This window comes from Nicotiana sylvestris, chromosome 11 (assembly GCF_000393655.2).
Source record: "Nicotiana sylvestris chromosome 11, ASM39365v2, whole genome shotgun sequence".
Classification (NCBI taxonomy): domain Eukaryota; kingdom Viridiplantae; phylum Streptophyta; class Magnoliopsida; order Solanales; family Solanaceae; genus Nicotiana; species Nicotiana sylvestris.
The window spans coordinates 116,933,031-116,952,644 of NC_091067.1; the positions used below are offsets into that span (position 1 = coordinate 116,933,031).

Below are 19,614 nucleotides of genomic sequence, written 5' to 3' on the forward strand. Positions count from 1 at the left end.
GATTACTAGGTGTCGTTGTGAGGCTAAGATATGCCTTATGCTTCCTCGTCATAGAATGATAAGACTTCCTCGGACACATAGCTCCGAGTCCATTTTTCTCTAGTGATTGATACTTTGGTGCGCTTGAACACAGGTCATTAACGGACATTGACTCTGCCAATGATCATGTGGATTACATGTTGGGGTTCCTCTTGTTCGTTTTTCTTGCATCTCTCTCCCTGAAGTGATTCTTAGCCCGATCACTTACGAATTCTCGAAGATGGACCTTATTGAATAACCAAGCCATTTCTTCCCTTAGCTACCTGCAATCCTCTGTTCTATGACCATGTGTGCCATGATACTTGCACATCAAGTTCGGGCTCCTTTGAGAAGGATCGGTCTGTATTGGCCTGGGCCACTTGTTATCTTTGATTCCCCCAATAGCTGAGACGATCCCTGATGCATCTATGCTGAAATTGTATTCTAATAATCGAGGGGCTTTGGCAGGGTCAGTGTGCTTATCAAACCCACTCTTACTCATGAGTCCCCGAGAACTTTGACCTCGATCTTTTCTCCGGTCGCTTTGAGGAGTGTTGCGACTCGGGCCGCTGTTTTTTCGATCGGCATAGGGTTGATACCATTTTTTGTTGAATCTTGGTTCCCGGTCTGTATCCCTAGGGGGATTGACTATAAATCTGATAGGATGAACTAAACCCGAAGGGGCTCCCAACTGGTCGTCCTCGACCCTTATCTTCTACTGATAACGATTGTGCACATCCGACCATGTCACAGCTGGGTATTCAATCAAGTTTTGCTTCAACTGTCGAGATGCGATCGAGCTCCTTTCATTCAGACCCTGCATAAAGTCATGTACTGCCCAATCGTCGGAGACCAGTGGTAACTCCATTATTTCCATCTAAAATCGGGACACGAATCCCTTAGCATCTCGTTATTCCTCTACTTTATCTTAAAGACGTCCGATTTTCTTGTGACCAACTTTATGGCCCCGGTGTGTGCTTTCACAAAGGCATCTGCTAGCATAGCAAATGAATCAATGGAGTTAAGAGCCAAGTTATGATACCAAATCATGGCTCCCTTTGATAGTGTTTCTCCAAACCTTTTCAACAAAACTGACTCGATTTCGTCATCATTCAAATTGTTTTCTTTTGATTCTGCAAGTGTATGAAGTAATATGATCGTTAGGGTCGGTTGACCCGTTAATTTGGGTATATTGGGCATGCGAAACTTCTTGGGGATGGGCATCGGAGCCGCTCTTGGAGGGAATGGTTTTTGTATGAACTTTTTAGCGTCTAAACCTTTCAAAACTGGAGGTGCCCTGGTATCTGCTCTACCTGGGAGTTATAAGCTTCCACCTTCTTATCATTTTCTTCAATTTTCTTTTCTCCAGACTCGATCCACTTTGCTAGTTCCTCGAGCATTTTCATAATCGTGGGGTCAGTCCCCGAGCCGCTTTCATCGGGCCTCTCTAGTGTTGGTTCAGTACGCCGAGTGTTTACTGGTTCGGCTGTGTTCGGGGTTCTATTCTGACTCTCGATTGAGCGATGGCGATTTGCTGAGCTTGCAGCATCTCGAATATCACTTAGAGGTTGACTCCCCCTTCTTCCATTCCTTGTGTTCTTTGGCCACCTGGCCGGGCTTCCCTGCGTATATCTACTTTGGGGTCCGCGCCTAGATCTGCGCTCATAGCAATGTGCGAACTAACATCAACAGGTTCCACATTTGGCACTTTCCCTGGGTTTATCGGTGGTACACCGACTCCTGCTTTGCTGTTTTCTCCAAGACCTTTGTTGTCGTGAATGGGTGCGTTTTGTGAGCTAGACATGTTTCAGCCTGAAAATCAACAAATCTTAACAAGAAAAAGTGTAAAAACAAAGTGCAATGAAAATCAGTAAGAAATAATCACTATTATCTTTACCCTAACGGTGGGCGCCAAACTGTTTACCTCGAAAATTCGAGTAACAATTAAACTTGATTTGTTGTTTTAAAGATATGTGATTTAGTTCAATACCAATTAGTAATCAAGAAATATGAAGTAGAAATGAAAGATAGAGATGAATCAAACCAATAATACTTGACGGTGGTGACCTCGAGACGGTGACCTCGAGATAAGCTAAAAGCAGTAAAGTAGTAAACGTAAAGCAAGAATAATGGAGCTAAAGGACAATGCTGATGAACTGTGAGCAAAAAGGTAAAGTGTATATTCTTTTTTCAGTGATGATAAGATGTCTTACAAATGATTGAGGTCCCCTTTATATAATAGGGGAGCCCTAAATTAGGAATATTTCCATTTACAATAAGGAATATTCTTGGTACAGTTGTCTAACCGCCTAATACAGAATAGTACAATTATATTTTGGGATTTGCGTCATGACTTTGGGGATGTGGCAGGAATCTAACTCGTTCTGGTATAAATCCACAACGGTACTATTTCGGGGTCAAACACACTCGACCTCGGCATGCATCGTGCTTCGCCTTCGAACTTGGGTCTGGTCCCTCGAACTCGGACTTGATCTTACCCGGACTCGGACTCAGGACGACCTCAAGTATAGAAATCGGAGGCATTCGATCTCGACCGTATACAACTTCTTTTCTTTTTATCTTGGTTGAATACTTCACGACTTGTAAATTCCGATATATAAATACGTAATTAATAGTAAAATTATATAGAAGACAAATGAATTTTTCTTAATTCATTTTTCAAGTTGCTTAGATTGATCTTTGAAGACCGAAATAAAATTACTTATTGTATCATAAGTAGCTAATGAGGTCTCAGCCTCGTGATTAAGATTGAAACTAAGAGGCTTTCTGTTCAAAATAAATCTATCAAAATATGAGTTTATGTCTCTTTCTGTTAGTAATAAAAGATCAATTCTTTCCTAAACATCTTAATCATTGATAAGCAAACCATAACCTAATGAAAGAATATTCGTGTTCAGTGGTCACTAATGACGGTGATAAGTGCTCTTTTGTATTATAGTGACATGACACAACATTCTAATTACCCCATAGTTTAGCCTAAATAACATGGGCAACACTAAAGGAAAAGATATATTTAAATAGATTTAAGGCTCAAAAAGATGTTTCTTTTATTTGCAGCGTGGGTTTGTTAGTGGGAAACAGATCAGACCTTCATTTAAAGGTTCTCTTTTTCACTGTTTCCCACTTATTACTATATGTTATGTTGCCTATGAGACATTGGTCAAGATTTCTCAACATAGATAAGTTGACTTGCTACGACTCTTTTATATGCAATTGTTTTAAGTATTTCTTATTTATTTGTTTGTTTAATTTGTCATTTTAACGTTTCTTGGCACGACGTCTTTCTGCGGAAGGCAAATGCATTAAAGGGCCCCTTTTTTTTAATGGTGGTATACTAATGGAAATTTGGTAAGAAAAGAAATGGCATCTTCTAATCTTTATAACAGAGAGGGTATAAAAAAATATGCTTTAACACACCTTCATATGTTGTACTAAAGGAATTATCAAAGTATCACTTTATATCAAGGCAACTGGCAATTTACATGTACAGGCCAGGAGTCAAATTTAAGTAATTGAATTTTAAATATAATATTTGTATATATTTAGTAGATTTCTTAACAAATATGCCAAATATTAAATTTGGAATAAGGGCTCGGCGTTGAGAGGAATTTGACTTCAGTCATCTCAAAGTACCAAGACAAGATCTCTGACACTGTTTTGGATTAATATTCTCATCAAATATAACATGTTTCCATCTCAGATCATGATTTAACCATAGGAATTCATGAGTCTTGTTAAAACTATGATTTTTAAGAATTGAGCTAGTTTGCGTATTTTGTTGAAATTTCATTCCTTGTCAGAAGTTAATTGAGATATATATTTTAGAAAGGGTGAAGATGACCATTCCATATAAGGTGAGGTAATTACAGCTGTTAGCTTCATCAATATAAAGAAAAGAAGCTATTATAGGATTTTAAAAAAAAAAAAAAAAAACTAAAACAAAAGGACACCGGGACAAGTGCGTAGATAAATAATGTTTGAACAACAAGTTGCCTTCAGCGTAAGTGGACTTGTAATTTGTTAGAAGGAAAAGCTATTTGCAAGTGGTTGATGATCAGTTCCATAAATGTAAAAGATTCTGATATTGTTGACATCCCATGTATATGAGTTTCACTTCCTATGTTTTTGGCACATCTGACTAAATATACATTAGAAGTATATGACTTTTTTATTACTGAGAAGTTTTGAAGGGTTATTAGTGCTCCATTCAAAATTTTATAAATCTATTCTTCTCCATTTAACTATTAAGTTTTTATCTGTAGTACGGTACAAGCTAAGCTCGTAATGTCTGATCCATACATATTATGTGTTGCACTCTTGTTTATGCATATGACAACTTTTATGATTCATTCTTTGTTGACACTTATAAAGGAAAAGGATTGACTGATAAAGGAAAAGGGCTGGCCCAATAAATGACGTATTTTTTACTTAAAATACGTTTATACAGTTAAAAAAAAGTTACATTTTTATATAAAATGCAGTATAATACTGCGTTTTACTTTAACGAAAAGTTAACCGTTAAAGTTAAACGCAATATAATACTGCGTTTTATTAAAAAATTAATTTTTTTATAGGAAAACGCAGTATAGTACTGCATTTAAGGAAAATGCAGTATTATACTATGTTTCCCTATAATAAAATATAACCCCTCCTTCTTCTTCCCCACGATCTGTCTTCTTCCATTTTTTAAAAAAACGCACCCCACCACTGCTGCCCCCCTCCCCCCCGATTAAAAAAAAATCTTGGGCCCCACCCGTCACACACAAAAAGTGAAGAGCGTAGGTCCCGCATACAACCCAAGCTTTGGATTCCTTCTTTCGGGGTCAAAATTTCGAATTTCCAGATATTTCAAAAAACTTAAATCGAGGTATTTCGATTTAGTTTATGTCGAAACTCGTAGAGCATATGCATATTTGTTTTTTTGAATGTGTTTCCACATTGATTTGTGTTATGTTTGCGATTAAATTTGTATGTTATTTTTACCCCGAATGAATTTTTAGCCTTGGGACAAAAAATAATTAAAACTTGATAAATAATTTTTATTGTTAATGAAATTGTACACAGATATCTTTTACTGCTTTATATGTAATTTTGTGAATGTTATGTTCATATGTTTGTTGTTTTTATTAGTTTAGATTATTTATTTGCTTAAAGAATAGTGGCCTTTTAGCGTAGTAAAATATAGAGCCTTAGAGCATTGTAAAATATAGAGTCAGCCTTTTAGCGTAGTAACATATAGAGCCTTTTAGCATTGAGTCTCCGTAGTTTAAGTATGTACTAACTACAAACTCTATCCAATTACACTTTACAAAATTAATTATTTAATTTATAAAATAAACTTACAAAACTAACAAATTAATATATGTTGTCAAATTAACTCAAATATCGAGCCTGGAACTCATAGATAATTACACTATCCAATTAAATAATTAATTATTTAATTTATTAAACTAACAAAATTTTAAACTTATTGAAATTAACACACATAATAATTAAGGATGCTTGGTGCTACTGGGCCTCAAATATCGAGCCTGGAACCCATAGATAATTACTCTGTCCAATTATAATATTAATTATTTAATTTATTATAACACAAAAAATCTAAAAATATTGAAATTGACACACATAATAATTAAGGATAGCTTGGTGCTATTGGGCCTCAAATATCGAGTATGGAACCCATAGATAATTACTCTGTCAAATTATAAAATTAATTATTTAATTTATTATGACAAACAAAATTCTAAAAATGTTGAATTGACACACATAATAATTAAGGATAGCTTGGTGCTACTGAGCCTCAAATATCGAGCCTGGAACCCATGGATAATTACTCTGTCCAATTATAAAATTAATTATTTTATTTATAAAATTAACAAAATTCTAAAAATGTTGAAATTGACACACATAATAATTAAGGATAGCTTGGTGCTATTGGGCCTCAAATATCGAGTATGGAACCCATAGATAATTACTCTGTCCAATTATAAAATTAATTATTTAATTTATTATAACACACAAAATTCTAAAAATGTTGAAATTGACACACATAATAATTAAGGATAGCTTGGTGCTATTGGGCCTCAAATATCGAGTATGGAACCCATAGATAATTACTCTGTCCAATTATAAAATTAATTATTTAATTTATTATAACACACAAAATTCTAAAAATGTTGAAATTGACACACATAATAATTAAGGATAGCTTGGTGCTACTGAACCTCAAATATCGAGCCTGGAACCCATAGATAATTACTCTGTCCAATTATATAATTAATTATTTTATTTATAAAACTAACAAAATTCTAAAAATGTTGAAATTGACACACATAATAATTAAGGATAGCTTGGTGCTAATGTGCCTCATATATCGAGCCTGAAACCCATAGATAATTACACTATCCAATTATAAAATTAAATATTTTATTTATTATAACACACAAAATTCTAAAAATATTGAAATTGACACACATAATAATTAAGGATAGCTTGGTGCTACTGGGCCTCAAATATCGAGCCTGGAACCCATAAAAAATTACTCTGTCCAATTATAAAATTAATTATTTTATTTATAAAACTAACAAAATTCTAAAAATATTGAAATTGACACGCATAATAATTAAGGATAGCTTGGTGTTAATGGACCTCAAATATCGATCCTGGAACCCATAGATAATTACTCTGACCTATTATAAAATTAATTATTTAATTTATTATAACACAAACACACAATTAATATTGTTTAAATTACAATAGACGATATGGACTTGCCGCCTGTGCATCCTGGAACAGTCGCGGATCAGGTATTAGTGTTACAGGGCGAGCATAGGTCCTCCTATGTATGGGAGGGACATCTATTGGATCAGACTCTCTGCGCCAGGAGACCGGACGACTTGTGGGACTTTTTGAGGGGGAGAGTTTTCTATGCCCGCGTAGTCCATCGCCTGCGTGCTACGGGCTTCCTTAGGATTTTTTAGATTGGGCAGATGCAACTCGACTGGTCTCTCATCACGGCGTTGATAGAGCGGTGGCGACCAGAGATGCACACTTTTCACCTGCCCACTGGAGAGGCCACCATCACGCTTCAGGATGTTCAGGTTTTGCATGGACTGCGTGTAGATGGACTGGTCGTTGCACTGTCCCAATATATGAGAGCTATGACGCGTCCCCAGTATTTGGATTTGCTGGGGAAGTATACTGATTTTAGACCATAGGGTGAGGCTGCACTTAGAGGGGGCAGTCGCATTTCTGTGACAGCTATCAGAGAGCATATGGAGGTATTGCACCCCGATATTACCGGCGTGATAGAGGATATCCATATTGACCAGTACACGAGATTGGCGTTGTTCCTTATTTTTGGGGGTGTCTTGTTCCCGAACACTTTGGGAAATCTAGTGAGTATGCGCTTTCTGCATCATCTGCAGCAGCTAGATGAGTTACCCCAGTATAGCTGGGGTGCTGCTGTTCTAGCATACCTGTACAGGAGTATGTGCCGGGCGAGCATGGGCACCCAGGTGGACATATGTGGTTTTCTACCACTTCTACAGGTGACAACATTTTCGACTACTCTGTTCATTACTCTGAATTCTATATAGTCAAAATGACTCTTAAATTTTACGTCAACCTTTTTTATCTTAGGTTTGGGCCTGGCAACGGATCATGCCGTTGCAACCACATCTACCACCACTAGAGCCGGGTGTAGCACCTCCGTTTCTCCCTCTAGCTACGAGGTGGGTTCTCCGATGTGGGAACTACCGTGAGACTGATGCTCATCATAATCTCCCCCTTGTTAGGGATGTGTTAGATATGTTGGTGGCTGGACAGATAAATATATACCTAAACTTACTTGTTATAAATTCACTTGTGTTGCGCATACTCACTTTTATGTTATTATTTCATAGTTCATCTGGACGCCATACAACGACGAGTTGCTAGCTCATCTGCTCGATTATTTCTCAGTCAACCGACTGCTTTGGAGCACTTCCGTCCCGATAATGTACTTCGATGTGGTGGAGCATAATGCCACAGAGCGTGTACTTCGCCAGTTTCACCATCCCTAGGGGATACCGGGGGAGCCTGCATGGGTGCCTACACATTATCAGTGGGATGACCGTACCAGGGTGGACAGTGAATTTGTAGGATGGCTAGAGGCGCATGTCCATATTTGGGACCAACGAGAGGTGTTGATTCCGCCACCACCTTCACAGATCCACGAGGCGACTATTGATCTGTACATGTCATGGTACCGCCTTCATACTCGACTGATGATCGGGAACCCCATTCATGTACTTGGCGATCGGTACAGACCTTACGCCGGGAGGCACGAGGCACTGGTATGTTTTTATGGCTTATTAATATCTTATAATTGTGATATAGCGTTATTTAATCAATATTATAAATGTTGCGCAGGCTATTAGGCATCACATGTTCTACCGGTTGGGACAGGAGATGCAGTAACATGGCGACAATGTTGCAGTTGTTGAGTATGGCCGGTAGGTGGAAGAGCTAGCTCTCCGGACCCTACAGTGAGCTAGAGATAGCGTGAGATTGGATCACGAGGCTGAGTATGCAGCGCCAGAGGAGTACCATCGGGGTAGGCCTGTCCCACGAGCCAGGGCTGTCCCATGAGGTAGGGTGCCCCACGGGGTCGCGGGGGATGGCGAGGAGGTGGTCCCCAGCAAGGGGGCGTTGAGGCACCTGTCGACCCACCTGTTAAGGCACATGATGAGGATCTTGGAGATGATCAGCCGGGTTATTTCCCTCAGCTAGATGAGCCTTCCAGCAGCATAACGTCGTATAGCCTTCAGCTGTCTCTGCCAGCATTGCGGGTCACCCCATGAGATATATTGTTGATCACGGGTACATTTGACGGAGATGTAGACCAGTTATTTTCAGGCCCATCGACCACAGCTAAGGATAGGCCGACCCGCGAAGTGGATGGTGGGTGCAGGTTGAGTTATGCCTCATCCCCGACGGTTGATGCAGATCTACCACAGGCGCAGGTATGTTTGTATTACTGTAAAATTTCAATTGGTTTTCTTTTCCTTAATGATTTGCCATAAATTAATTTTTAATTTTCTTATTAAGGCTTTGTCGCAGTCCATCACGGAGGCCACTGTATGCGATGATGAAGACACCACGGATGCGTATAATCAGGAGGCCGACGAGACCATGGTGAGAAAATGTTTTTGACTTAACACGTACAATACTAATATACATTTTCACATGCTAAGCTTAGTAATTGTTTTGTAGGTTGCTGACAGCCCGACGGCCCCTTCTACCGATCCTGCCAGCTGTACTATCGATGTTGCTGCACATCCTCACATAAAGAGGCGACTTGATAATGATGATCCTGATAGTGTACCCGAGCGACAGGGGATGCGACTCAGGCTAGCGGTAGCACTGAAGTACACAGGCTGCGGGACTCATTGATTTACTTTTGTTTGTATTTTGTGTAAATACTACATTATGTAAATAATGACAACAATTCTATTTTAACAACAATTTTATTTTAATTGCATTTGAACAACAATTTCATTTTAATAGTACAACACAAACACAAACATAGAAAACCTAACACAACACAAACAGTACAACTAATGAAAACACTTGACAAGGGAAACATAAAGATACACTACGACGCTCAACACGTACATGCCATTATTTAGTCACGACCGCCTAGCATTCTCTGCTCCAACCACTTGAGTTGGTCTTCCAACTTTTTTTTTCTTCTTCCACTTCCTTGAGTTTCGCCTTCAACTTTTCAACTTCTTGCTTGGATTGGCGCTCTCTTTCATGGTACCTCGTACACAAATTATGAAGAAAATTCAACTGACTTTTGTAGTATTCCTACTGACACGGTTCATCAATTCATACCTCAAAATTGCATGTAGGCTCGTCGGGTTGCCTATAAAACTTGTTCATACACGCCTAGTAGCGGCATCCAGCTTTTTCCCAACAATCGTTCATCATGTATTTTTTTCCGCACTCGCACCTTGGGACATAAAGGGGTTGTTGAGACATTTCTTAAAGAGAAACTTTGTGTTTATGGAAATATTTGCTATTGGTTATTGTTAAGCGTAGAAAATAACTAGAATGCGCGCATTATTTTTAGGCAAGATTTCACATAAAACGTAGTATTATACCACGCTTTACATATACACAAAACGTAGTATTATACCACGCTTTACATACACACAAACCGTAGTATTATACCACACTTTACATATTAAAGTTTTTCTGAAACGAAACAGCTTTTTCGCAGTCGTTTTAGCTTTTTTCAGAACGACAAGACAACTCACAAAACGTAGTATTATACCACACTTTAAATATTTAATTTTTCTAGAACGAAACAACTTTTTCACATGATTTTCAGCTTTTTCAGAATGACAAGATAACTTACAAAATGTAGTATTATACCACGCTTTACATATTTAATTTTTCTGGAATGAAACAAATTTTTCACATGGTTTTCAGCTTTTTCAGAATGATAAGACAACTCACAAAACGTAGTATTATACCACGCTTTACATATTTAATTTTAAGAAGGATAATAAAGGATGTCTTGATTTTATAGTTTTTTTTTTAATTTTTAGATTTGTCTTCTTTACTAACACCAATAAGTTTAATATTTGAACAACCATATCAGCATCCCAATTCAAGGGATCATGTTAAAAAATAAGAGGTAACAAGATTGTGGAACATGATTTTATTTGATAGATATTGCAACATACACAAGTACAGACACGTATTACAAAAAACAATATGAAAACAAAAGACTAGGTGTTTCCTTGATAGTTGGGTACATTCGACGAACTTGTACCAGGAGCTGGATTACCATCGCCATGCACACCACCTGAAGGACATTTACGATGGTCGTGTCCAGTTTGCGAGCATATGCCACATTTACGTGCATAAACGGTGTCACCAACATCCATTTGGTTCTGTATACGCGTTCTCTTTTGCACTTGCAGCTTGCGCAAATAGTCCTTGTTACACACCATCTTAAAAGGTTCTAGTGGCCAATAATGCTCAGCACCTAATGGCTGCAACTACCCACTATACGTGTCTACGTATGCAGCAACACTGTATTGCCTATCAATATAGTTTGTTGCCCCTAAACCAACTTGTTGAAAGCACTTCAAGGCATGTGCGCACGGCATGTGGTAGATGGTCCATTTCCCACATGAACACAACCTGCTGGCTTCATTCATCGTCTGTAGATTATTTCCCCGGTGTCCGCGGATAGCGATCTTAACTTCAAAAATACCCCGGTCATGATCGTACTACAAAAATGAATGTCAATGTGCTCGCCTCATGTACCTTTCAAATCTTCTCATCGGTATTGGCATAAATTGAACACCCATGTCCATCAATGCCGATACAGCTCCATGCCTTTCAAAAAACCTCTCCGCACTTTGTTTGAATGTCATGCGGACCATGGCAGTGACAGGCAATCCACGGGCAGACTTCAACAAGCCGTTGAACGACTCCGACACATTTGTAGTTAGGGCTCCCCATCATCTACCGCCATCAGCATGCAATGTCCACATGTGAAGCTCATGTCCCATCAGCCAAGTATAGGCATGTGGATCTAACTGTCGGATCGCTTCCATGCGCCTCATGAATTTGCACTATTGGTGCTCAGTTGCAGCCATCCACATTAAATCATGCAAGGCCTTGTCAGGATATTTCTTCTGGAAATTGGCCTTCAGGTGCCTCACACAGTAACGGTGGCATGCATAGGGTTCCTGTCATTTAGGCAAGTGTCGTACAGAACTTAAAATACCACCATCTCGATCAGATATTAGACAAATACCTGAACGTTGTTTGACAACGTGCTGCTTCAAGTGGTTCAAAAAAAACGTCCACATATCTTCACTTACGTTGGCACAAATGGCGAAAGCTAGTGGAAATATTTGACTGTTGGCATCTACTGCAACTGCAATCAAAAGTTTAATATCATACTTTCCATAGACATGAGTACCGTCTATGGAAATTACAGGATGACAATGCACAAAACCATCAATTGTTGGTTTAAATGACCAGAACACATAGTTAAAAATATATTCGGGTCTATCCGGACTCCGCTCATGCCTCCATTCAAAATAGTCCCGGGGTTAAAGTGTTGCAGTGCGGCTATGTACCTGGGCAGAGATGAAAAAGACTTATCCCAGTCGCCATAAATAAGTTCAAAGGCACGTTTGCGACCGAGATATGCCTTTCTTTTGGTTATAGTACAACCATACTCCTAGTGGACGCCTGTAATACACTCTTTAATCTTGAACATAATGAACACTTACAAATATGGAATCAAGACAAGAGAAATCAAGTCTACATCCATATTGTAGTGATTCTCATTGAATGCGTCCATTTCACATCTGTGGGTGCTAATAAACTTACCCACTTTCCACAAACCTGATTTCTTCTTGCTGGCACGCAACATCCAGTGACAACCCATAAAGTCTCTACGGCATACAGCCTTGCATACCTCCGTAGTTGACTCTCTTACCGTCATCTCACAGCACTCTCTTACGTTGTAGATTTCTACAGCCCTGATTAGGTGAGCTTTATCAGGGAAATACATGCTCTTTGCAAGCACCGTTGGTCTAGACTCATCCCACATCGCTGACAGAAATTTATCAGCATCCCTTGTGAGGGCATCCATGTCCGGCATACTTGGAAAATTATCAAGGTAGGGAATATTCCGCTCATGAAAGGGCACGTGAGACTCGTACACTCTTGGTCTAACAGGAGGTGGAGGAACATGATCCCTCGCCAGCTCAGGTTCGGCTTCCACTTTCTCTTTGTCATCATCCTCATCATGGAAGGGTGTGTCATCTCCATACTCATCGGCATTATTGTCATAATCACTATCATCTTCCTGACTCTGCGCATCTACCAAATCACGAGTCAGTACGTCGTCTATGGGCAACTGTGTGAGGTCAGTAAAATCAAGTTGCTCGTTTTCACTGCACAAAAAGAACAAATGATAAGCTACCCAACTAGATAAATACTTTACATATAGCTATATTACTTTACTTACAAGTTGTACTGTGTTGACGTTCCATGATGGATATTTTCTTGTTGGTGATGACTCCCGGATGGACCACCGTGGTCCAATACGCCAGAACTACGCATATTCCAACTATGGGCGAGGTCATAACTTGTAAAATTCATATCCGGATGGTACCCCCTATGAAAAATAAGAGTGTTAATACAAATCCAATTAAAACATAAAATAAGCATCGCTAAAACGTAGAAAAATTGAAGTTTACCAGTCGTCTTGTGGATTATATAAAGTCGAAAAATTATTTTGTGGCTGCTCATTCGCCGTGGTGACAAGTTTAAATCAAGTCAAGCTCTTTCATCAGCAATCTGTCCAGCAAAAACTGCTCCAGAATAACCACCCGATGACTGGGGGTTATCCCTATGCACACCCTCATTATTGGGAACGTCTTCAACCTTGACGTACATTTCCAACAATTTTATTACAATAAATTCCCTGTATTCATCCGGAATCCGCAAAAAAATCTCTAAGTGTTTCATCATCTTCGATGTTAAACTCAGAATAATAAGCAAACCCCTGCGGAGTCACTGAATACGAAAATCTACCGGTTACTTTAAGGTTCACCGAATGTTTCCTCACACTCATTTTTTTTACGTAACAACGATATCAATTTATCGTAATCCATTGTAAGCGGAAATTTAACATGACACGGTAGAGGTGAGCTATACCTCACAATGTTATTCTCCATTACAACCTCACCTCCCTCCCACCCCCCCAATATAATGAAACCTTTATTTTTGGCTCTTCAGACATTATAAAAAAAATGCTTGATAAGAAGAAGAGAGAAGTATGAACGGAAGTTTGAAAGAAAGTTTTGAATGGATTTTCATAAAAATCAAACGCCTTTAAATAAGGCAAGTCCGAGCTTGGAGTGCAGAATTTTTTAGGTAAAACGCAGTACAATACCACGTTTTTTATGTATTTGAATTATTGTTATGTCATTTATCTGTAGAACACTTATTGGTGGGTCCAAAAATTAGTGTAAAACGCAGTATAATACTACGTTTCAGTGTAAAACATAGTATTATAGTACGTTTTACACTAAAAAATAAATATTCTGCAGTCCTGCAGAAGATCCCCTTCCAATACGGGCTTAAAGGCCGACCTCTTCCGAGCCAAAGCTAAAAAGGAAGTCGGAGCTTGGTCCACATCGAGAAAAAACGTTCGTAATGAACGGGTCTTCGATGGTCTAGCCTGCCTTTCTCTCCATGAGATGAGCCCAGTGCATTGGACTGATGGATAAGAGAACTGAGCTGGCCTAAAAAGCGCTTGGGCGCTCTACGTACGATGTAGACTCCATCAGATACATATCGATTTCTTTCTGATGGATCAAGAATAGATAGTTGTCTCATCAATAGATAGAAATAGGAGATTTCCCCTTATTCTTGAGAGATTCCCTCTCTATCTCTTTCGATCTATCAGAACAGATCAGGCTATCTATCAATCGATTTGAAAAGAGCACGCTCATCTCGCTTTTCGTTCATTTTCGCCACGAAAACATAGCCGCCATAATAAGAAGCAGGCGAAGCAGCTAGAAGTACTCGCTTCACGCCCTTGAATTATTATTCACGAAAAGGCATCATTTCAGTTTCGGACTCCCAATAGTAGTATCTGGCCCAGTAGTGGTATCTTACATACCCGGCCCAAATTGTATTTTTCCATTTTCTTTTAGTTTAGTTTTTCATAGTTTTATTACTATAAATATATATACTCAATTGTAAAATACAATAATACAGAGAAAATAAGAAATGCAGGGTCTCTTTCGTCGGACCCTTTTCTCTCTCTCTTTCATTCATCTGTTCTAGGGTTTTTCCTTCTTTCATTTCCACTAAAGCTCACAAATCTTCGATTTAACATGGTGTCAGAGCAGGAATTCTGATTCCTCTCATCACGAGCTTCACTCCGATGTTACCCTCTCTCTGAGTTTCCATCATTTTGATCTTCGACTGATCCAGATTGACGAAAACATCGAACAACATTTTCCACCGGTAATTTTTGGGGATTTCATCACCGTCAACTCTTAGTAACTTCATGATGTCGTACATCTCGAATTTTCTCAGTTTCTGCATTTGATTTGGTCAAATCTGTTTTCCTAGGTTTACACTTCAAAGAAGACTTTTCTTCTTCGAGTTTCAGAAGAAGGCTGGTAATATCCTCCTCGTTCTCGACTGTAGATTTCTTAGCTTAGATTTGGTTGCATGTTCTAGCTTATTTTTACTGAGTTGTAGATATTATTGCTTGTACTATTATAAATCAATTTAGTTGAGCTTCATGCTATGGGTAGTGTTATGGATAATCTAGGATCACCTAGTAATATGACCTCTGATGGTTTCACACCTTTTACACTGGATTCATCTCATCCACTGTACGTGCACCCTTCTGATAGCCCTGGCAGTCAATTGGTAGCTGTACATTCCAATGGTTGTGGTTTTGTGCTTTGAAGAAGTAGTATGCTTACTTCTCTATCTGCAAAGAACAAATTAGGGCTTTTGGATGGTAGAGTTCCCTAGCCATCACCAGACTCCCCTTATTATCTGTACTGGGAGAGGTGCAATGACATGGTTAAGGCATGGATCACTAACTCTGTGTCTAGGGATATTTCAACTAGTGTCATGTGTCTTAAGAATGCAAGGGAAGTCTGGAAAGACATTAACGATAGATTTGGTCAGTCAAATGGGTCCAAATATCTTCAAATTCAAAGAGAAATTAGCACAACCACTCAAGGCTCTTCTGATATTGGCACTTACTTCACCAAGTTTAGGAGTCTATGAGATGAACTAAATTCCTTTTATGTGGGTCCTATCTGCTCATGTGGAGCTCTTCCAAAGTTTATAGAAGGTCAACAGTTATTCCAGTTCCTCAATGGTCTGAATGAGTCATACTACACTGTAAATAGTGCCATTATGATGATGAGTCCTCTTCCTCCAATAAGCAAGGCTTATTCTCTATTATAACAAGATAAGATTCAAAAGGAAGCTCTCTCCAATACTTCTAACTTCTCTGGTGATTCTGCTTCTTTTTCTGTGTCACCTGCTCAATCAACCAACAACAGAAATTTCACTCAAAGGGTAAATTTTGAATCCAGAAAGAATGTCAGTGGTGTCTCTTGCAAGTATTGTAAGAAACCTGGACACACAGTAGAGAAATGTTATAGACTTTATGGGTTTCCCCCTGAGTTCAAGTTCACAAAGAACAAGAAGTCTGCATCATGTGTCCAAGGTGACATATTGGTATCTCCTGCTATAAACCAGCCTCCAGGGAATTCTTCTCCAATTCATGGGTTTACCAATGAACAATATCAGCACATCTTGACTATGTTTCAACAAGTTCAAGTCTCTTCTGGTCCTGTTTCCAACACTCCTTCCATTGAGGACTGTGGTTTTGTTCACTTTGCAGGTTTGTTTACCGTTTATGCTATAGAATCTTTAGACTCCCATGTGTGTGCATCTTCACAGACTAATGTGGATCCTTGGATCTTAGATTCAGGGGCCACTACTCACATGACTCCACACAAACACTTACTTCATGATATTGTACCTTTAGTTAGACATTTCCTTGTTACCTTACCAAATGGTTATAAAGTAAAGGTTATATCAACTGGGTCATTGCACCTAAGACATGATATAACTCTTCTCAATGTTCTTCTTGTACCTTCTTTTCATTTCAACTTAATATTTATACATCAACTCATTACCCAACTTGATTGTATAGCAGTACTTACCAAGTTCCATTGTTCTTTACAGGGCCTTTCAATGAAGAGGTCACTGGTAATTGGTAAGGTGCTGGCAGACTCTACTACTTACATCCAGATGCAGAATTGTTTCCCACTTCAACCCCTGTTTTGCAACCCTATGCTAACATCGATTCTAGTCTTACTATAGGTTCCATTACTTGTAAAAAGCATGCATCAATTTCTCAGTCTGTACTTTATTCACCTAAATGTAATCAGAATTCTGTTATCAATAAAGTGGATTTGTTTTGGCATCAAAGACTAGGTCATATGCCCTTTCATAAGATACAATCCATTCCTTTCTTATCTGATAAAGTATCTAGCAAACAAAACTTTATATGTCCTATATGTCCTATGGCTAGACAACAAAGGCTGCCTTTTCATGACAGCACAATTTACTCCACTAAACCTTTTCAGCTAGTTCACATTGACATTTGGGGCCCCTATAACACTAAAACTTACAATGGATTCAGGTATTTCCTCACTTTAGTTGATGATTACTCTAGAGTCACTTGAACTCACCTCCTTTATTCCAAAAGCAATGCCTTATCTATCTTAAAAGCTTTTATTTCTATGGTAAGAGTGCATTTTAACTCTTCACTCCAAACTTTCAAATCAAATAATTCATTTAAACTTGGCAGTAGTGTTGAGGCTGCCACTTTATTTGCCTCTCATGGTATATTATGTCAAACCATCATTCCACATACTCCACAATAAAATGGTATTGTGGAGAGAAAACACAAACATTTATTAGAGATTTCAAGAGGTTTTGTTTCAATCTAAACTACCAATGCTATTTTGGGGTGATTGTATTTTGACTGACACCTACCTTATAAATAGGATGCTCTCACCTCTTTTGCTCAAAGTTTATCCTTATGAAAAGTTGCATGGGTTCCCACCATCTTATGACCACTTGAGGTCTTTTGGTTGTATGTGTTTTGCAACTTCTCCTAAGGTTGGTAGAACTAAGTTTCAATCTAGAGCCATACCCTGTATCTTTCTAGGTTACCCTTGTGGCAAGAAGGGTTATAAGTTATTGAATATGTCCAATTCTTCAGTGTTCTACTCTAGAGATGTAATATTCCATGAACACATATTTCCTTACACTTCCTCTTCCTTGCCTTCTCTTTCTTCTGTTTTCCCTTCACCATTTGTGAACATCCCAGCTTCTCCACCTATCATAACTCCTCACCTTACTTCTCCTTCTGTTGTTCCTCCTGTTGTCACTCCAGTTGTAAGCACATGATTTTTGCCCTATATGAGAATTACTCCCAAAAAATTCAAAAATAAAATGATTTTTCTTTGGTGTGCAATTTTGTGATATTTTGAATAATTATTTGTATTTGTCTGTGCGTGTTTATTTGCTAAATTAATAAAAAATACAAAAATATGTCGCATTTTGCATGTAGGATTTAATTCTACAATTGTTAGTAATTAAATTTGTTTTACAAAAATTAAAAATTACAAAAATAGGCATCGTTTGCATTTTTAGCATTTAATGTCCAAATATACAATTTTATGCTTAATTATTACTTAATTGTGCGTTAATTGTTATTGGGAGTTAATTTGCGCTTTTATAACTTAATTTAGTTCTTAATAATAGTTTAAGTATTTTTATAATTTAGTTTTAGAAAAATAAAAGAAGAAAAGAGAGCGAAAATATAAAGAAAGTCGGAATTGGGCCTCTTCTTCAATTTCAAGCCACAGGCCCAAAAAATGGCCCAATCTTCCCTACGACCCAGTCCATTTCGAACTGGGTCGACCCAGTCCATAACCCAAAAGACCCAAACCCCTTTGTCTTACATTTTACAAAAAACAAAACAAAAACTAAAAGAAGAAAACCCTAAAATCTAAACCATCCCCCCCCTCTCCTATCTTCTTCTTCTTCCTCCAAAGCTCCAACCAAGCATCCATGGCTGCCCTTTACCTTCTTCTTCGACACACCCTCATCGTCCAAACAGCTGCTGCCCAAGCACTTCATCTTCTTCGTCCACCATTGTTGCTCTAGTTCGTCGTCGTTTGGTCGAGCTTCATCTTCTCCGGCAAAACAGTCCGTCGTCGCCACCAGTTGCTTCTGCTTGTGCGTCGACCAGCCCGTTGTTTGTTCCTTCTGTTGTTCGAAGCCCCGTCGCTGCTGCTTCTGTCTCAACCAAACAACCAAACGAACACAGCCATGGACGAGCTTCGACGTCGACCATGTCGTCATCCATGGCTGTCCGCGCTGCTGCTGCCTGTCGCCGCCGCTGCTGCTGCCTGTCGCCGCCGCCGCTGCTGTCTCGACGTCGTGCTGCTGCTGCTCGTCGCAGCAGGTGTTGGACGGACTGCTGCTGCTGCTCGTCGCGGCAGTAGCTACGGGCTGCTTCATCTTCTCTTCGTCTTCGTCGTCATTTGTTCGAGCTTTGGTCGAGGCTCGGACAGATTTGTTTACAATCAAAGTTCTTCGTTGATTCATCTCCGGTTAGTTGTTTTTGAGTTTTATTTTGTCCATATTTCGTTTTTATATTTCTAAAAGTTAAAATCGTTAAATATTTGATTCTTGTTTTGTTCGTTGTTTATCGTTGAAATCATTTTTCTAGTTTGTTCATGTTCATGTGCTTTGTTAAAATTAATTTTCAGATTTCAAAATAGAAGTTTAATTAGTTGTTTTCATGTTTATTTCATGTTTGTATTATTGTTTAAATGAATATTTGTTAGTTTAATATTAGTTAGATACAAATTGAAGTTTAATTAATTGTTTCTTCAATTTGTTTCATGTATTTTATGTATTTTCCGG

General features: G+C 38.6%; 1 protein-coding gene across 1 annotated transcript; it reads left to right on the forward strand.

Moving 5' to 3' along the window:
* The first annotated feature begins 15,669 nt into the window (after window positions 1–15,669).
* On the forward strand, window positions 15,670–18,087 carry LOC138881541 (uncharacterized). The gene is made up of 5 exons (XM_070161775.1): window positions 15,670–15,775; window positions 16,070–16,758; window positions 16,855–16,878; window positions 17,259–17,314; window positions 17,682–18,087. Exons 1-5 carry the CDS (start codon window positions 15,670–15,672, stop codon window positions 18,085–18,087), a joined length of 1,281 nt encoding a protein of 426 aa, XP_070017876.1.
* The last annotated feature ends 1,527 nt before the right edge of the window (window positions 18,088–19,614 follow it).